This window comes from Sylvia atricapilla, chromosome 4 (assembly GCF_009819655.1).
Source record: "Sylvia atricapilla isolate bSylAtr1 chromosome 4, bSylAtr1.pri, whole genome shotgun sequence".
NCBI classification, from domain to species: domain Eukaryota; kingdom Metazoa; phylum Chordata; class Aves; order Passeriformes; family Sylviidae; genus Sylvia; species Sylvia atricapilla.
The window spans coordinates 10,050,524-10,070,280 of NC_089143.1; the positions used below are offsets into that span (position 1 = coordinate 10,050,524).

The 19,757-nt window shown below is 40.8% G+C and overlaps 1 protein-coding gene across 2 annotated transcripts; it reads left to right on the forward strand.

Moving 5' to 3' along the window:
* Window positions 1-2,072: 2,072 nt before the first annotated feature.
* UGDH (UDP-glucose 6-dehydrogenase) lies at window positions 2,073-16,830 on the forward strand. Of its 2 annotated transcripts, none has more exons than XM_066317094.1 (12): window positions 2,073-2,254; window positions 2,840-3,008; window positions 5,315-5,416; window positions 6,756-6,956; window positions 7,043-7,240; window positions 7,713-7,860; window positions 9,083-9,177; window positions 10,468-10,598; window positions 11,290-11,423; window positions 12,501-12,592; window positions 12,682-12,792; window positions 15,569-16,830. In XM_066317094.1, the coding sequence occupies exons 2-12, from the start codon at window positions 2,847-2,849 to the stop codon at window positions 15,677-15,679; spliced, it is 1,485 nt and encodes a 494-aa protein (XP_066173191.1). In that variant the 5' UTR covers window positions 2,073-2,254; window positions 2,840-2,846; the 3' UTR covers window positions 15,680-16,830. The 2 variants fall into 2 exon arrangements, with proteins under 2 accessions (XP_066173191.1, XP_066173192.1); XM_066317095.1 differs by having other exon boundaries at window positions 2,845-3,008.
* The last annotated feature ends 2,927 nt before the right edge of the window (window positions 16,831-19,757 follow it).

Sequence of the window (19,757 nt, forward strand, 5' to 3'; positions counted from 1 at the left end):
AGGCTATAGGGAAACAAAAGCAGCCCTTGTCAGCCTTTCACAGGATCATTTAGGCTGGTAAAAGACCTCCAAGATGATGCAGTCCAACCTTTCAGTCTAAGTTGTGATTGTAAGAGAGAATGTGAGATCGACATCCCAGGCAGGGGTGTGACTGTCTATTATCAGTGTCTATTATCAGCCCTTTGCTACAAGAGAAGGGACTAGGGTCCACTGCCTGTTCCAAGGGCTGTTCAGACATTTGAAACAGCTCTCAAATATGATTACAACCCAGACTTTTCTCCTCCCAGGAAAGGGCCATGATTGCCAGATACAAAAAATATCCCTTTTGAAGCTCCTTGGCAAGTAGCATAGATGCAGGTGGAGAGTTAGATCCACATATTTCTTCATAATCCTCAGGACACAGCACTCTGCTGAGGTAAGTATGCCTGAACCCCACCAGCAGAGGAAGGCTCTGAAGCTCTTGCCCTTGTTCTTGGCATACTCAGTAACTGGGAAGTATTAGGTGACTCTAATGAACCACTAACTACCCACACATACACCAGCAGGCAGAGGGAAGTCTTTGTCACACAGCCCGGCCTTGCACATAACCACCGTACCCTCCCTAGTTCTAGAAAATCCACCCCTTGTGTGCCAGGCAGACACTAAGCACACTTACCAACACCCTCAGGGGACCACTTAAAGGTGGTGGTTTTGGCTCTGGCTGGTACAGCAGGACCAGATAACATTCTTGCAGTACAAACATCTGCATTCATGGCTATTCTGAGACCTAAGGAGATAGATGGGGGGTTGGAGAGGATGGTATAGGTGAGACTGACTTCTGAGTCACTCGCTGAGCTTCTATTTCCTTTGCTTAGGTTTCCCTGGAAAAAAAAAAAACCCAAACCCAGATGTGTTTAAAATTGAGACAGCTGTGCCAGTAAGCGATGAGAAAAGGTATGACTTGTTTTTAGTCAGAATAGACACAGTGAACCCTGTGCCTTCTCCAGGCGGTTCTTTGGCAAACCACGCTGACTGTGCCAGGATCCTGCACTGACTGCAAACCTCAGTAGGCTCTTTCACTAGAAACACACGTATTCTACAGGCATTTCTAAAGGGCCTGTGATTACAGTATGTACTCACTCAAATAGGTAGAGATTCCTCTAGGGAAAGACCTAATCCTCCAAAGTAGCAACAGAATAAAATACAAAACAGAAATAATTGTTCAATTTTTAAAAATATATTTTAAGAGCCATGGATGAAAATGCCACATAAGGACAAGGCAATTCTTTAGTTGCTTTGATAAGAACATGCATGCATTATCCACCTAGTCTGGCAACATTTAGAAATAGAAATTGTAATCTGTTTAAAGTCCAAATCATTACAATAATGCAGATGCAGCAAAACCCACACCCACTTTCTAGGAGAGGCAGCGTAAGTGAACTTAAGTACACTGGAGAAGAAAAGACAGCAGATTTCTCATAATCTTTCGGCTCCTAAAAGTCAGATGTGGTATACTCATACCATTCCGTGTTTACATAAGGGGTAGGAGCAGTATCTGAGAACTTTAACACTGCTAGGCAAGAGGTGCCTGGGCAGCGCCCAGGTTACAAGGGCAAGAGTGCAAGCTCATCTTATTTCCTTCCTCGGGGCAATGTTTACAGGCTGGGCTTTAAACACTCAACTTTACCGTGCCCTATCCACGCTTGCTTTCACTTCTCTTTGTTCAGACGGCGCTACCGTACAGGAGAGAGAAGGAACATCACCTTCTTTACTTCACAGCAACCATAGCTGAAGGACAAAAAAAAAAAAATATTATTCAACCACCACAATTAAGTCCTCTCACAAAAAGCCGCCGAGGCAGAGGAGCAGCAGCTCGGCCCCGGGGCCGGCGCAGGCCCGGCGCTCCCAGCCGTGCCCGGGGCCCCCGCGGCCCCTCCGCCGCGCTGGGCCTGGCGGGGCCGGGCCTGCCCGCGGCGCCCCGGGCCATTCGCCGGCACGGCGGCGGGCGGGGAGCGCGGGGCGGGCGGGCCGGCGCCCTTCTCCGCCCCCGGGGGAAGGCGGGGGCGGGCCGGGCCCGCTCGGCGTCCCCGCCATGAAGCGGCCGCCCCGGGCCCGCCGCGGCGCTTTAAATAGCGGCCGCCGCCGCCGCCGCTCCCTTCGCAGCAGAGCGTCGCGTTGAGCTCGGCGCGCATCCTCCCCGAGCATCTCAGCCGCGCATCCCCGCCGCAGCGCTCCCGCTCGATCCGTGGCGCCGCACCGCGCCTGCCTGCCCGCGGTAAGTGTCCGTGCTGCGGTGCCGGCGGCGAGTCCCCCCGCTGCTGCCCCGGGCCCCTGCCCGCCTCAGGGCGCGGCCGGGAGCCGCTCCCTTCCCGCTGCGCTCCTGGGGATGGAGCCCGGGGGAGCGCGGGCAGCTCGGCCCGCACCCTCCTTCAGGAGGCGGCCTGCCCGTGCCGGCCGGGGGCTCCGGGGGCTCCGGGGGCCGGGCGCGGCGGTGTCCGCAGCCTGGGGCCCCGCCGAGGGCTCTGCAGCGGTGGGCGCCGCTCCGGCCCGCGGCTGCCGCGGCATCAGCGGCTCCTCGGCCCGAGGCTGCTCTTGGCGTGTCGTGGCTCAAAGCGACCGAAGAAACGCTTCTTTGGTGGTCTGTGTGCTCTGGCTCACCGGAGAGGGGCAGGCTCCAAAGCCTTCACGGGTTGGAGAGAGGAGTAGCAGTTCATTTCAAGAGCTGAGTCGTAAGAAAACGCTTCTGTGGGCCGCAGCATAATAAAATCTGAAATCACTAATAAGTCTTTGTTTTCCTTGAATTGTGGGCCGGTATTTTATTTGTAACTCCTGATTTTCCGTTTTCCCCTCCTCTTACTAGAGCAGTCATGTTTGAAATTAAGAAGATTTGCTGCATTGGTGCTGGTTATGTTGGTGGGCCAACCTGTAGTGTTATCGCACAAATGTGCCCCAATATCAAAGTTACTGTTGTGGATGTCAATGAGGCCAGAATCAATGCCTGGAATTCAGACACGCTCCCAATCTATGAGGTAAACACCGCTGTTGTCTCTTCTTCCAGCCAGCGTTGCCTTTGCTTGCTACCCACTCCCTGGCATTTCCCCACAGCCCATTTCTGAAGCATGTCAAGCTTAGCACATCAGTGATGTCCTTCAAAAAGGGTATTCTGGAACAGCTGCTTGTCACTGCTGCTCATTAAACTAGATTTTAAAAATAGCTTAATGCAGCTGGTGCAGATGTGTATTAATGATTATATGAAGGGCCTAATAAGGAAAATGTAATTCTATATATAGTGAATTGTGCTAAATCATGCTGACTTTCTTTTGGGACCTGATTTGATCATAACATAGTCCTCTTGCTGAGTTACAGGTAATACCCACTGTGTTGTAGCACAGTATAAAAGTGTAATACTGAGCTGTAAGCTTTATTTGCCTTCTGAATACTGCCAAAGTTCAATCTGTGTGCTGTCCAACTTTAACTATGGTGAAAGGTGGGGACAGTCATGTTTCTGGTTCAGTTGTACCATAAATCTTCAATCTAGCTTGGGAAGCCTAGGCCAGAAAAATGTACCACACTGTCATTTCTTCATTACAGAATTACTTTGATTTGAAAAGACATAAAGCATTTTTCTGTTTTGATTCTCTTAGCATTTGTTGTTTTCCACTATTTTTCATAATAAAAGAATAGGTCTCTTTTTCTTTCCTTCATTCTTTCACGAAATACGGTTTTTATAGATTTGAGATCTTTAAGTAGGAGTGAGAACTTATTTTCACTCATCTCTCAAATGCAAAGCATCTGACTGGTACTAACAGTTGCTCTTTTGCTATAAGAAGTCTTCTTCCTTCTTAAAACCAGAGCTATACTGTGACTAAGTCAAGATGAATAGACCTCCTTTGTCATATAAATTAAAAAGAAACTGTGTATATAATGTTCAGATTGGCAGGTGAGACATGAATAAAGTTTTTGAAAGCAAGTACTTTGCTTTCTTTTAACACTTAGACTGAATGAGCTAAAGTAGAGCTTGCCTTGTTATGTTGGTTTTTAAAAAAAAAAAAAAACTGCCAAACTTGTAACATCTGTTTCCTGGAATGGTGTCCTTTGCTTACAAAGAATGTACAAAAACTGCCAAGACTTAGTTCAGACAGTTGTAAAATTGAGTCATTGCACAGTGAAGTTTTTGTGGGGTTTTTTTTGGGGTTGGATTGTTTCTTTTCAGTTTCAGAAATTGTCTAGTGGGCTGCCTTTCTATTTACATCCCATTTTAAGACCATAGCTGAAATATTCAATGGGTTGTAAGACATGTTATTTTGCCTGTTCTGAGCTTTGTTTTTTCTTTTAAGTGGGTGGTATTTGATGTAAAATGAGGCAGTAAAAATGTCTTGCATAAGAAAGCTTCTGCTTTGTTTCCATCTCTCCATCCAGTGAACCTTTGCCTTTCTGGCAAAGGTTTTTACTTAAATATCTAATGTCATGATAGATGTCTCATGTTGGAGATATGATTGCCATGTGAAAGTGCATGACTAACTATTCAAACAAAATTAAAAGCTTCTTTTATCTGTTGCAACTATATCTTGGTTAAATATTTTAAGAGCATTCTAGTACAGAGAATTGCTCATTTATGTGACCTTCAGCTTCTCCTGTCTGAGTGGAAGTGTTAAAGGAAAGTGTTATAGCACCCACTGTATGTGTCTCTGGAAAGAATTTCATCATGTTACAGCTGTTGTGATTCTTCCACACTGTAGGAGTGGTGCCCTGATAAGTTTAATCTGGCCCAAATATGGGTGGTTGCTAAAAGACTGGTCTTGATTTCCTGTGTGACTCTGCTGCCTATCTTTCACTGGGCTTGCTTACTTGGTGGAAGACTTCATGGGGTGTTTTTTTGTGCTGAAGCAGTTTTAGATCTGATATTAAGGGGATCATGGAAAGAGAGAAAAGGAGGATTGAGACCATCTCTTGTTTGCAGTCTAGGGAATATTGTAAGACTTCCTCTTGAATCTACTTAATGTCACTCTACAGGTATTTCTTTAATTGCTTCATGTGGTAGTGGAACTGAGCACAGGAATAATTGAAAGTCAAAATCTGGCTGTGCAAATAAGCGATTCAGTGTGGTTGGAAGTTTCAGGACAGCATTTTGAGTCTTTTGAATAAGAAAGAGCTTGACTTTTTTGCTGTGTAAATCTTCAGAAGCTTTACTTCTGCCATACTGAAAACATGCTGCACTGACGGAGGGAAAAAAATAAAATCTTTCTTTGTCTGAAATTATGTTGTTTGGACATAGCATTTGCTGTTCTTTTCACTGCATTAATCTTAACTGGATTTTTTCCTGCTTCTTTTTCAGCCAGGGTTACAAGAAGTAGTAGAATCCTGTCGAGGAAAAAACCTCTTCTTTTCCACCAGTATTGATGATGCCATCAGAGAAGCTGATCTTGTATTTATTTCTGTAAGTTTAGGAGAAGAAGATGGTTGTGTTTATCTTTTTTAATTTTATTTTTTTCTTTCTTACCAAATAGTTATGTTGCTTTTCTTTTAGGAAGTTGCCTTTGTTTTGTCATGTAGATTCAGTTAGCCATGTCATTGTCACAGATTTCTCCTTGTTTTTCTGTGTACTGTGGGAAAAATGTTAAGTAAGCTTCTTATATGTTTTTCTTATAGCCAGTAGCACCTTTTACAAATGAGTCAAAATGGTAATGTTGATGTTTAACTTGGTTAGGTGTAAGGAGTCAGAGCAGAGTGTAGTGCAGCTCTGTTATTGCAGTGTATTGGTGAAATCTGTGGGACCTTGATAATAATGATAAAATTCCTAGACAGATATATAAAATCATATGCTGATTTTTTGGTTACAAAGATGACCTATTTCTAGAAGCTTTTCAAAATAGTGTATTAATGGAAGCAGGGGTGGCTTTAATATTTCAAAGCTACTGACACCACTAGAAAGAGGATTAAGTCAAAGATGAACTAAGATTTTGTAATCTAGAAGTTGTTACTAATGCAGAAATCAAAAGAACTGATTGCTATTTGCTTTGGGAGGTTGCAGTTAAGTTTTTTGTTAAAGTTCTTTTTTCTTGAGGTCTCCTCTTTGTTAGGACACTGTAGTATGGAGCTCCCTTTCTGACAGTATTTTTCTTCATTCATGAAGTCTAAAATGAATGCTGTGTGGCTGGATGACAGCCACTAATACAGCCCATATATTGCCACCTGTCCCTGGTTCAAAACAAGCTGTTGTGTTTTGCCTGTTGTTGCCATTTCTTCTTTCCATTTCTAATGAAAAGGACCCTCTGTCTTAGTCCAAATTATGTGTTTTCCCTCATGTTGCCTTTTCTGTCTGCATCAGTACATTAATTTTCATCAGCCCTACAGTTAGGTTTCATTGCAAAGGGAGTTTAAACTACAGTTGCCTCAATGGCCACAAGATTCATCCATGAGTCTTTGTACTCCTACTGTGGGAAAGGTTACAAAAAGTGGCTGACCATAATCATGAAGAAATTACTGGTGTTTCCAGAATAAGGATTGTTTCACCAAACCTTGCAGAGCTGCTGTGAATTGCTCTTGTTTAAATCCTATTTGAATAGAGACCAGTAGCTTTCTGTAGAAAACAAAATGGATAATTGAGACAGCTAATGCTTCTTCATCTGATGTGCTAACCAGAAAAATTTTGGGGTAGAAGCATTTTCCTTCCCCTGCGAAGGAAAATGTACTTCAGTCTTAACAATTTCACCTTGCCTCAACACAAGAGGCACTGACCTGTAACATTTCTTCCCCTTTCATGTATTTGTAATAAGGTTAATACACCAACAAAGACCTATGGAATGGGAAAAGGCCGAGCAGCTGATCTGAAATACATTGAAGCTTGTGCTAGAAGAATTGCACAGAATTCAAATGGCTATAAAATTGTCACTGAGAAAAGCACAGTTCCAGTACGTGCTGCAGAGAGCATTCGTCGAATATTTGATGCTAATACTAAGCCTAACTTGGATTTGCAGGTAAACATAATCTTCGAGCTGTGTATTTAGAGGCTGGCTGTTGCTTTTGGCTTTTACTTGTTGTTCTTTTTTTCCTGTGTGTGTAGGTGCTGTCTAACCCAGAGTTCCTTGCTGAAGGAACGGCCATCAAGGACCTGAAGAACCCGGACAGAGTGCTCATTGGCGGAGATGACTCTCCAGAGGGGCAGAAAGCTGTCCGTGCTCTGTGTGCTGTTTATGAGCACTGGGTGCCCAAAGAAAAGATCCTCACAACCAATACCTGGTCATCGGAACTTTCAAAACTGGTTAGTGTTGCTCCTTGCTGTGGTCTGCAATGAGCAAAGCTCAGAAGCAGAATTTTGTTGACACTGAGTGATGCAGCTAGGAAAGGCAGGTGAAGTTGGGAGGACCCAATGTGTATGTCAAAGGATATTGATCTTTTCCAGTTCTCAGCTGACCTAGATAATAGATGATTCCGACTTTCTGTGAAATCCTTTTCTCACTTTTATTGATGTTAGTTATTACTAAGAGCAAGTTCCAGTGCTGCAGAAACTGATTTGCCATCATAAAACAGTTCAAACTCTGCAAGTTAGGCATTATCTTGTTTTGCTTAAATCTCATTAACTGGCATCTATACATTAAACTCATTATGTTACCCGTTTGTATGTCAGTGGAGTTGCATAGATACTGAAGTAATCCTTTCAGTAGTAACTCCCTTTGATCTGTGGACATCTTGTCTGGAAAAATGAAGTTCTTTACTATGATTTTTATTTGCAGGCAGCTAACGCTTTCCTTGCCCAAAGAATCAGCAGCATTAACTCAATCAGTGCTCTGTGTGAAGCTACAGGAGCAGATGTTGAAGAAGTAGCAAGAGCTATTGGAACAGACCAAAGAATTGGAAATAAATTTCTCAAAGCCAGTGTTGGTAAGTGAAAAATTCCTCCTTTCTTTTTCCCCACTGGACTTCTGTTTAATAGTGTAATGGTAGTGTTTTGAAATACGTAATCTGATTCTCTGATATTTTCTGCAGCATTAGAAGTGCTTAATGTATGAAGATACTGCTATAGAATATTAGTATAAATCCATTTTTCTGGTAAAATATGTAGAACTGAGGTTGCTCCAGACCCAGCAACCTGAAACTGGAGAGTTCAGAGTGCATGGTTTACCCTGCCTGTGACACTGGAAAGAAAAGCTGTGACTTAATTTTCTAAAGCATCACTGATGACAGTGATCTCTAAGATGTCTTCCCAGTTGCAACTGCTGCAGCTTTGTTTGGGAGTTGCTGCCAGTGGCTTGAGGCAAAGAATACCTGTAGCTCAGAACGTGTGATGACAGCTTCTGATTTGTAGGATGAATTGATAGGATCATAATCTTGGAGGTCTTTTCCAACCATGCGTCCAACCTTTGGCCAATCACCACTTTGTCAGCTCGGCCATGGCTCTAAATGCCATATACAGTCATTTCTGGATTAGATTTATGAGAGGGTAAAATGTGATGAAGTGGTGATCAGTGCATCAAATGTTCAAACTTCAGAACAAGACTAAAGCCTCTCTGTATGGTTTCATGCTAGAAAGTGTGATTAAAAAATCTTACTATATAGTAACCTGTCCTAGAGTCTATGCAAGAGCGAAAAATAGATAGCAAATGCATTACCAAAAATTCCTACTAGGTTGTTAGAATTCCTTCTACAGTGTGTTGACTCTGCTTGGGACTCTGCTTGCTGAGCAAAGTTCTAGGTTCAAGGATCCCTGTCTCAGTTCTCCCTTGGTCAGCTGTGATGATCTTTGGCTCTTAGCAATGATTAGATATCCATTTGGGGGTGCAAGAGGAAGGCACCTAATCCTAACACACTTGTTTTGAGAAATATTAGTCTAGATCTTGAGGTGAAGGGAGAACAAGCCCAGGATCTTGTCTACCTACATTTAATAATAGCCCATAGTTGCTTTTCAGTTCAGGTTTCTGTGTTAATACTTCCATTGATTTCAGTGGAACCTGAAGCATAATTAAGCCTTCTGTAATTGACAAAGTAACTAGGTCCCAGAGTTGGATTTTAAGAGATTAAGGTTTTTCATTTGCTAGCAGTGATATACTGGGAAAAATGATAATGCTGATTAAGTCACCTGTAAAATAACTGCTTTCTCTTTCAGGGTTTGGAGGTAGCTGCTTTCAGAAGGATGTCTTGAATTTGGTGTACCTCTGTGAGGCACTGAACTTACCTGAGGTGGCTCGCTACTGGCAGCAGGTACAAGTTCTTCCCCAGTTTTTTCAGAGGGTGGTGTTTCTTCAGCACTCAGCTTTCAGGCATTTAAGCATTGCCCACACAAACTTTGTTTTGACTCCAAGGAGCAAGTACCTTTGTGCTGATCACCTTTACATTTCAAGGCCCTCAGCCTAACACTGGCATTTGATACTTGTGGGTGCTTAGGTTTTTTGTGGTGAATTAAGTTACTTGGATTAAATGGATTATGAAGCTGTCTAGCAGCAGTAGAAAATGTGATGTACAAGTATGTGTCCTTTCTTTTGCAGTTGGGTATCTGTCCACTCTGAATTCAGAATTTATGATCTTTTCCTCAGGGTCTACTTTCACAGTTCTGAAAGAACTCAGTAGATCTTGTCATTCTTAAAAAATAAACGCACTTGCTGTTGTTCCCTGGTTTAATGTTAAGAATGATTGGGAAGATATGGATGTTCTCAGGCCTGGCTGCAGTGCAGCAATGGTACCCAGTCTGTAGTAGCGTTTCCCTGTTAAACAGTGAAAGCACCTCACCTTTCCTTCCTAGTCCTGACTGAGAAGCTTTGACGTGTGTGGTATGGTCAGAAAACCCCTTTGGTTTATTGTCCTGATTTGTCTCTGGTGGTCAAGGATAAGGCTGCCTAGCAGATGCCCCCAGAATATCAAGTATATGATTTGCCTACCTTATTAGCAGCTTTGCGGTTTTTTGTCTTCATTTTGGTTAGCCTTCTTTCCCTTCACTCTCCTCCATCCCAGGAACAATTGGAACACTTGCATGTAATAACAAAGTAACAAAAGTGAGGCATTTAAGTGTGGTTGAATTACACAGGTTTTGTGTATTGGCATCTGTTAGTGTGGATTAAAATAGCAGAAAATATTCTCAGTTGTTACACATGGCATGTAAAAAAGTGTGAATGTGACACATTCCCAGTGTAGGTCTGGCAATGGGGATGTCTATGGGACAGCAAGTACCCTAACACTGAAATTGTATTCTAGGCAGAGACATGGAAAGCAGTAAGCTTTAATTTTTTTAAAAAAGCAATCTGAAAAAAATCCTAGCCTTTAAACTACATAATGTGTTAAAATGTGTATATGTGCATTAGTATTCACTCATTAAATAGGATTTATCTCAGAATTTGATTAGTTAACTAGATTTATCTTCAGATTGCTTGTGATAAGGAATAACAATGCCTAGCTTTCTCTCTTAAGTCTCTGTTATTGTGTGTATTTGGCTTGACAGCATCTGTTTATAGTTTAAAATGGCCCCCTTCTGTACCATCATGGCTTGTATAATTTCAGGTAATAGACATGAATGATTATCAGAGAAGAAGATTTGCTTCCCGCATTATTGACAGCTTGTTTAATACTGTCGCTGACAAGAAGATTGCTATTTTAGGGTTTGCCTTCAAAAAGGATACTGGAGACACAAGGTAAGCAAGCAAGCTCAGTTCACCAGCATGGATTCTCTACAGCTGTCACCAGCCACCCAGCTAATGCCTACCTCTAAACTGAATTAATAGCTGGATATGGGCCCCTTTTTTCTTGTGACTGAATTGGCTTGTAACAAGGATTAGTCTCTCTTAAGTGGGTGAGAACTGATTCTTGAGCTCTACAACAGACCTGAATCATGCAGAAGTTGCAGATAATTCTAGTCCTTATTAACTTGCACAAGCAAGGAGAGATTTTGACAGACTCCTTCCATTCTCCACAGAAAAGAATGCAAACACTTCTGCAGCTGGTTCTAAGTTGCTTTGTGAAATCAAAGTTTCAGCTTGATTTCCTGAAGTGGTTAATGATGTTCACCTGTAAAGGTCAAACTTGATACAATTCTTCAACTGCAGTTTGTGGGGAAAGCTTATAAACTCTAGGCCTTTATAATTTTGGTCACTGGGAGTCATCAGACTTAACTTTCTTGGACAATTCAGCAAAAGAGATACAAACCTTTTTGTACCTCCTTGGTGTCAATCAAGATTACAAATTTCCTGCTGGCATGATTGCTACTAAGATATTTAATGTAAAAATGATATAAAAACTCTGGCATTGCATATTATGGTACTTGAAAACTTCCATTACTTCGAACATGCCACCTGGTTCTTTAACTGATTTGATTTTCTTGCCTAGGGAGTCATCCAGTATCTACATTAGCAAGTATTTAATGGATGAAGGAGCAAAGCTGCATATCTATGACCCTAAAGTACCTAAGGAGCAAATCATCTTGGATCTCTCACATCTGGGTGTCTCAGAAGATAACCAAGGTAAGAATTTTCATATAGAGTTTATTCACCTCTTCCTGCCATATTCTCAATACACATGGGTCTGTTTAAATATTATAAATTCATTTTCAGCATGACATCATTGTGCTGTTGATTGCACTTACTGGAAAATTGTTATAGCTCAGAGGATTCTCTCATGCTTCTTCCTTTCCCTGTAGCTTTTTTAGATAAATGCTAATTCTCAACTATTATATATTTTTCTTTCAATAAACACTCATATGAATAGATGCCTAGCATTTTATCTCTGAATAATTAAAAGGAAGAGAAAGAAGAATGTCCAGAACGACAGACTAGTTCTGACAGCTCCTTTGTGCCCCAAGTTCTTAGTTCTTTCTTACATATCTAAAACAAAACAAAAAAAGGAGTTTCTGGAATGCACTGTTGAGCGTTCTCCCTTCCCTCATATCACTTCCAAATTATTTTGTTCCCTGACATTCAAGAAAACTTTAAAATAATCACCTATGATTACAGAGGTAAAGGGGTATTTGGGAATTCTGTTTTCTTACTGGGGAGAGAAGGGATAGAGCTGATGGATGGGGAGAACAGTTGAGGCTTCTAGAGGTGAAGAGAGTGGAGCAAAATGAGCTGCAATGAAGAATGAAGGGTGTACTGCCCTTGAATTAGAGGGGAAGGGGAGACTCTCCTCTAGGCAGCTGCTCAGGCAGCCCCTGGGGAGCCACGTGTGTCTCTTCTCTAGTGTGAACTCAGTGTTAAATAGAAAGTGTGATGTGCTACTGTTGTACAAGGACCTTTGTGAGAGTTGGCATTTGAGCACTCCATAGTACCTTCAAATTCTAGAGATGTGCTTGACTGTTTACATCAAATTTGAATGCTTGACTTCAAACCTTTAAGTGCTCTGACTACTCAGATGCCAGGTACCGCCTGCTTTCATTTAAATAAGTAAAATCAAAATATTAGGTATCTTGGTAGAAAATACCTCTAGATGAGTGACTTGAAACCACTTCTTTGTGTAGGGCAAGGAAAGAGACTCATTTGCCAGAAACATGCCACAGATTGATGCTACAGTCATGCAGAATAAAACTGTTCCTTCTGTTACAGTGTCTCGGCTGGTCACTATCAGTAAAGATCCATATGAAGCCTGTGATGGAGCTCATGCCCTTGTAATTTGCACTGAATGGGACATGTTTAAGGTAAATGTTATCTTTAATTTAAACTAAAGGAGAAAAGAGAGAGTGTTATGGTGCTTATTTAGTCTATCTGCTTTAATTACTCTTTACAGGAGTTGGATTATGAACGTATTCATAAGAAAATGCTCAAGCCTGCATTTATCTTTGATGGTAGGAGAGTTCTAGATGATCTTCACAATGAACTACAAGTCATCGGCTTCCAGGTAATCATCTGGGTGATGCTTCTTATGTTTTTCTTTCTGCTCTCTTCCCTATTGCTCTCCCTCTTCAGTGACTGAGTAGCAAGGGGAAAAAAAAACGCTCTAGAGGTGAGGATTTAAATGTAAACCTGTCTGTTCTTAAGTGTTCATTAGTATTGTCTTCCTCCACAACCTTACTACGTTCACAGACTGATGTGCTTTTACAGTTGAGGTTGTGCCATCAACATTCCACAGTATAAGCCTGCCTTAGAATCATTCAGGTTGGAAAAGACATCTGAGGTCATAGAATGGAACCATAAATCTAACATCTGAATGCTACTCTGTCCTTCTTTGCAGTAGGGAAATAATGGACAGTTAGGAGATAAATATGAAAACCTGCTAAGCCTCATGCCTAAATTTATTCTAGGCATTATACTTGACTCAAAAAACCAACCCCTTCCCCGTTTTCTTCCAGACCTGCAGTCTTCACTGCTACTCAGCAGAAGGGCTGAGTTTGTATGTTACAACCTATGGCATAACCCTTACTTGGATAGCCCTTACTAAGACTTATTTTAATATCACCAAAAAAACAAACCAACAACAACAAACCCACCCAAAACCAAAATAAAACCCCAAACAAACAAAAAAAAACCCCACCAGCTTTTGAAATTGACAGGAACAGGATAGCAAAACACACTGCCTGCAGAAGTAAATGTAAGCTGTAAGTACCATTTTTGCTCTTCACAAAAGACAAAAGCAGGTTTACTGGAGACACGAGACTTAAGCACTGAACAAGATGTAATGCAGGGAATGAATGTTTATCAGCCAGTGAGATCTTCACTTGAACAAACTATTAAGGGAAGTTTTGGACTCTTCTTGAGGTTTGTGTAAAGATGGCTGATATTGGAGGTGAAAGCAGTGAATGCAAAGATGTATCTGAAGGTAGTCAGTGAAATGCTGAAGTATTACATGAGAGGCTGGAGGAGATGATTGATTAGTCCTTTTACTCCTTGGGGTTTGATTAAGATCAGCTAGAAGATCCAAACAATGTTGTTTGTTTATACCAGAGCGAAGGACCCAGAAGCTTGACTTTTTAGCTAAGTGTTTTGCTAAAGCTAATAGCAAATTCTATATCAAATTCTACTATCTGTGATATTTTTCCTAGGAATTTCTCTTCTGAAGTCTTCTGTGGCTTGAAGACTTATAGATGGGAGACTGTTTCTTCCATAAAATTCTTGTTGAATTCTTGACCAGTTAGTGAGTTTGCCATTCAGAATGCAATTAGTCAGCCTGGTTTACTATCCAGATTTTTCATCTAGGTTATCATTGCAAAGGGATTTCACAATTGACCTATATTTTCTGCATAAAATAATAAAAGTAATTTTGTCTTAAATGGGCAATCCTGAAATTTAAATTTTTAGGGCCCTAGTCTTTTTAACTTCATTTGTTAAAAGCTGTTGCATTAGGTAGCCTGATGCTAATAGCAATTCCATTGTATCAAATCCAAACCTATGAATTCAAGTAGTTTTAATTTTTTTCTCAAACTGGAGTTTAAATAATGTTAAACACACCTACCATTTCAATTATAACCTGTTTCCACAGTTAAAACTTGATTGAGGAAATATGAATGGGAAGCTCTGTGATTCTAGGCAGAGTAGTTTCTGATTTGAGAAAAACGTCTGCTCAGGGAAAGCAGAGTAAGCCTTGATTGAAGGGCTAGAAGCACTTTCAGCATAGATGGAGTTTGACTAATACTAAAATCACCAAATCCCTGAATAATCTGATAGAAGCATCTCAGCCAGACACCGTAAGAACAAAATCTGCAAGCCAGATCCAGATGCATGTTTCAGTCATTTTTCATTCCCTGCACTCCTGAGTACTGTACTTACTCTCATAATGGCTATACGATTTCTCTCTTGATATTTTTCCCTGTTTAAGCTACAGGTATGTACACTGTTTGTGAACCAGCTTGTATAAATCCATTTAACCTGGCAGTTGAAGCTGTTAAAGGGCAAATATGGTACATACAGCTCTCTTTAAACAACGCTCTTCAGCGTTAACTCAGATGTCTGCCTAGAATATACTCATCAAAATTTTGTTCAAATAGAAGAGTTGAAGCATTTTGTCTTTTGTACCTTTTCATTTGACCTGCATTGCTTAAGAGCAAAGCTACAGTTCTGCTTTTTTACTGAGTGCCTGAACTGTCTTACCTAGCTGGTGTTTTGTCTTCTACAAACTCTGTCCTTACTGAGTCACATTAGTCTGACCTAGAAATTAGGGGAATTTGCCTTGCTCTTTGAATTTTGCCATACCTGGTTTGTGTGTGTTGGCTTTGTTACAGGCTTTCACTTGTGTTGGCTGCCTTTAGCCTTTCGGAGTTGTGTTGCTTCACAGCCTACTGCATTATTGGAAATTGTTATGGCAGGGAAAAAGCTTCTTCTGTGCTAATTTAGTATAAATCTTCAGGACGAGAAGTCTTGAATCCCCATTTACTGAATACTCAGAAACATTTTATGGTGTTTGTATTTGTAGTCCTATGGAAGGTGAGGCAGATGAATGTTCAAATTGTCAAGATGCAGTATTAAGTAGGAAAAGCAGGTACCTGTAAAAGGCTGGTTGGTTGTTTTGGTTTTTGAACAAACTCTTTGCAACTCCAGTCACAGAAACTGTCCTTGGCACATTGTGCTTTGTGGCTTGTTTTATTCTAGTGTTCATAAAATGCGTTCTTTGTAGATTCCTCATAGGTTGACATGATTGTTAGCTTGCCACACTTACTTATTAAATGTGTTTTCTCTTTCAGATTGAAACAATTGGGAAGAAGGTGTCAGCCAAAAGAATTCCTTTTGCTTCTTCCTGTGAAATTCCTAAATTTAGTCTGCAGGATCCACCTGTCAAAAAGCCTAGAGTATAATGTTTAATAGATACTGAAGGAATTCTGTGGATCTTCTTAGTGATAATACTGTAAGCCTATGCTTTTTTAAAGGAAATATATTTTTCATAAACTAAACCAATTTTACACTAGAAATGGTACCTGGTACATGTGAATTCAGTCTATTTTCAAATCTCTATTTTTATAGCAATTTTTTTTTGGTTACTGAAGATGGTACAAACCGGTTTTTAATAATGAAGCATCTTTTAAGTGAAAAAGTTACCTTCAAACTGCAGATTTCTGCTTCCAGAAATGTTCCTAAGCAGCACTTTAAATATTTCAAATTATATGTAAACAAAAGAAATAGAGTGTCTTTGTACCTTAGTCCAGTTGTAGACTGTAATCAGGCCATGTAAACTGTGATCTACAGACAGGAATTTTGGTCTCACCAATTTTTTTATTTCTTTTGGGTGATTCTTTGCCTGGTTAAATGCGTGCTCTAACTGGCATTGAAGTCAAAAGATCATTTCTAAGTAAATTGGTGGGTTTAGGCCCAGCCCTAAGACAGAACTGACTTCAGCAGTAATGCCCCGGTCCTTGTTGGGATTGGCACTGATGCAGTCTAAGCTGCATCTGTTGGGAGACCAGATCGTTCTGCAGGTATCAATTGTGTGATTTGTGCCAGGGGACAGCAGTTAGAAACTGATCCCCTGGCAGATCTTCAGTTTTCATTCTTTGGTTGTCTTGCCTACATTCCATGTACATCCGCACGTTTTTGATTTAATCAGATTCCTGGGGCAAGTATTCCCTAACTTACAACAACACAACCTGTCTTCAGCAGAGAAGTGTTCTGCTTGTTTGAACATTGAATTTAAGGAGAATTACCTTAATTTGGTATCAGCCCAAGAAGAAAACAAATATTGGCTTCGATGTTACCTGATAGTTATCTTTTTCCTTCCTTACATACTCCATCTGAAAGCAGTCTTTTTAAGCAATCTGCAAAAAATTAATCTCTGCTGTGAAGAAATTATTAAAAATAACTTCAGCCCCATAAATCAGCATCCTACCTCATTTGACTAGCAGGAATGAATACTTCCAATGTTCTCTTGATATTTTTGCCTTTACTGTTACTTTGTTTCTACTTGTTTTTATTATTCTCAATTGGCCAGTGCTATTAAAATCCTTGAGATGACTGTGTTTGTCAGTGTTTGGCTTGTTGCATGGGGTTGTGAAATGGAGGGGAAGGTAGAGAAGGATGAGTATGAACAAGTTTCAGAGTGGAAAGTATAGACATCTTAAGTAAATAATAGAATGTTGGGATAGTAGAGAATTATCCTGCAACTGTTCAAATAACACCATCTGAATTAATCAACTGGTGTGCCTTCAAGCATGATGTATCAATAGTTAAACAGGAGCTAAGATCAGTGTCTTGGTAATGAGTGCAATTACTGTAACTGCTTACCCACAGAAATGTAGATACAGTTTAAGCTTTAGGACAGTTACTTGAGGATTTAAGGAACTTGTGTAACAATTTGGATAAACAGTACCAGACGCTGTTATCTGACTGAAATAGCTGTGTCCTTGAACCAGATGCTTCCAGATTCTGCCTAGTAATGGCTTCCACATAGGGACTTAATCTGCAGCAATCATCTGGCACTTTGGGCAAATCTGCCTGAGGCTTTTTGTCCTACTGTAAGATTTTTTGCACATCAGAAGCCACTCAACGTGAGTGGGAATTATGGGGATTTCAAATCAAACTGTCATCTTTCATCATGCCATTTCCTCCTCCCTATTGACTAGTGCTGCTTTCATGCATCAACCCTGGAATGCAGCAAGGGTTGCAATGCAGTCCTTGTAAGCTCTGTGATCCAAGGGGCAGATCACCCTGGTTTTGCAGGTGAGTGTCCTCTTGGCTACCTCTGGATTTGTAGCAGCTGAGCCACGCTGGTCACAGCTTCTTTGGGTTTAAAAAGAGGCTGCTGACAAATTGTACTCGAAAGATCTGTTGTCCTTGACTGTTCAGGTTAGCACAGCACTGCTTCAGGGCCCATCTTAACTAGGACGGTGAGTAGAGGTGTCAGAAAAATCAGGATGCCTTTCTGAAACTTGCACGCACCTCTAATAGTAGTGTCTCTGTATGGGACCTGTCTTCATCAGTTTGAAGCAGATGATGAACTCAGATGTTCACAAGAGTAGATGTTACTCATGTGTAACAACCCTGTATCGGTCCTTTTAGAAATGTGCAAGTGTTCCTGAGATTCCAGTGGCTTTTCACAAGCCATCCCAAAGAAATGGAGACACTAAGTGCTGTTATCCCTATTGCAACCCAATTTCTTCGGCAGAATTAATCAAAGCCTGTATTGCGACTTGTTGGTTAGTCATAAAGATATTTAAGAATGGCCAAGTTCATTACAGTGGGATCACTCTCACTTCCCTCTCTTAGCAAAGGTCCTTCCTCAAGAGCAAATAAGAGGTGTAACTAGTACTGGCATTTCTCTTGCTTTCTTAGAGTCAACTTAATTTCTTGGTGGCTGCATTCTTTTAGTGGGAGAACTGGGACTAGGGGGGGCATTCGTTCAGGATACAGCAATACATACCTTGCATATATGCCAGAGACCCTTACCACAGGCCAAAAGGAAGAGCTTCAGAAGTTTGTGCAACACTGTGAATTGTAAGCCATTGTCTCCAGAGTACACTTGTCTGGGAAATAAGAACTGGAGGTGACTTGTGTTCCTGTAATGAAGGCTTGAGTACATAAGAGATGGGGTTTAATGCCACTGAGTCTGTGTATGGATATTACAGCATGTCATTCTGGATGAGAATTGTGTAACGTGACCAACGGACTCCACTGCTCTGAAATTCTTTTTACAGGGTTCTTAAAGTGCAAGCCCATGGTAACACTGCTTTACATTGCAAAAATGTGAATGCAGCAGCTGAAGAAAATCAGGATATAGTACAAGTCAAGAAGTAGTATGATACAGAATGCATAAGTTGGGTCTTACCCAAGACATAAACAGACAAATTGTAAGTGCCAGGCAAGATGGAATGTTTGTTCTGAGTATGTGCGTTCATGTTTTTGTGCAGCCAAAACTAGTCTGGTTCCAGGAATACAATAGCCAAGAATATTCCAAGTGAATAGAACACACATTTTTGACCAAGACTAGTTATTATAGGAGCAGTTAGGAGTGAGATTTTGTGCTGGACAAAAAGTTTACACTTCTCATTTGAGGTTCTTGTAGTGCTATAATCTTGTTCAACAGCTGGACTTGAAATTTAATTGTTAAACAATGAAGGAAGGCATAATGGAGATCTGATTTAGGAGTGTTGAAATCAAGCTAAAAATTCTGCTCCAAGCTGAAAACCTGCAATAAGTTACCACATTGTAGTAAAGAAGCAAAAATACTTGACACTTTTTTAATGGAGGGGACACCGGTATTAATTATTCATCAAGTAGGAAAAAATTAAAACTTTTTAGATTGACAAAGCCAGTGCTCAGTTCACCTAAGGACTTGAAGTTACTGGAAGATGCAACAATTCTCTATGAATAACATTTAATTATGTTTCAGACGGTGTAGTAGATGGATGTGATGCCAAAAAGACTATTCATTCTTTTAAAGTATCTGTGTCAACTCTAAATCTTATTCCTAAAACTCAGTTTAATATTTTCCTGGTTGCAAGGATGATCAATGTTTCTAAAAATATTTTATAGCTGATTTGTGAAACAACTGACAGAATGATGTGATTGATGTACAAGATGAAAATGTCACCAAACATGAAACTTCAACTAAACAGAGTAATGAAACCTGTGTTGAATTACAAAAATTATATTTGTGAGAATTTGGTGCTTTAACACAGTTATGAAAAAACTGAATTGACAATAGGGGAAGTCAAATGCCTGTACAAGCAGGAATTTGTAACTTGGAAAAGAACTTCAGAGCTTTGTCCCCAAACATTGTTAAAAAAACCCAGGCAAAGACCCCCTCCAATCTATGAAGTCGAAGGATGACTTTCATTAGAATCCACAGCAAAACAAGCAGGCATAAAAGCTTGTGTAGTTTCTGACACTTGGTACCAGACAGTTGTGTAAGAGAGCATGAGATCATCTTCTGAACCACCCAGC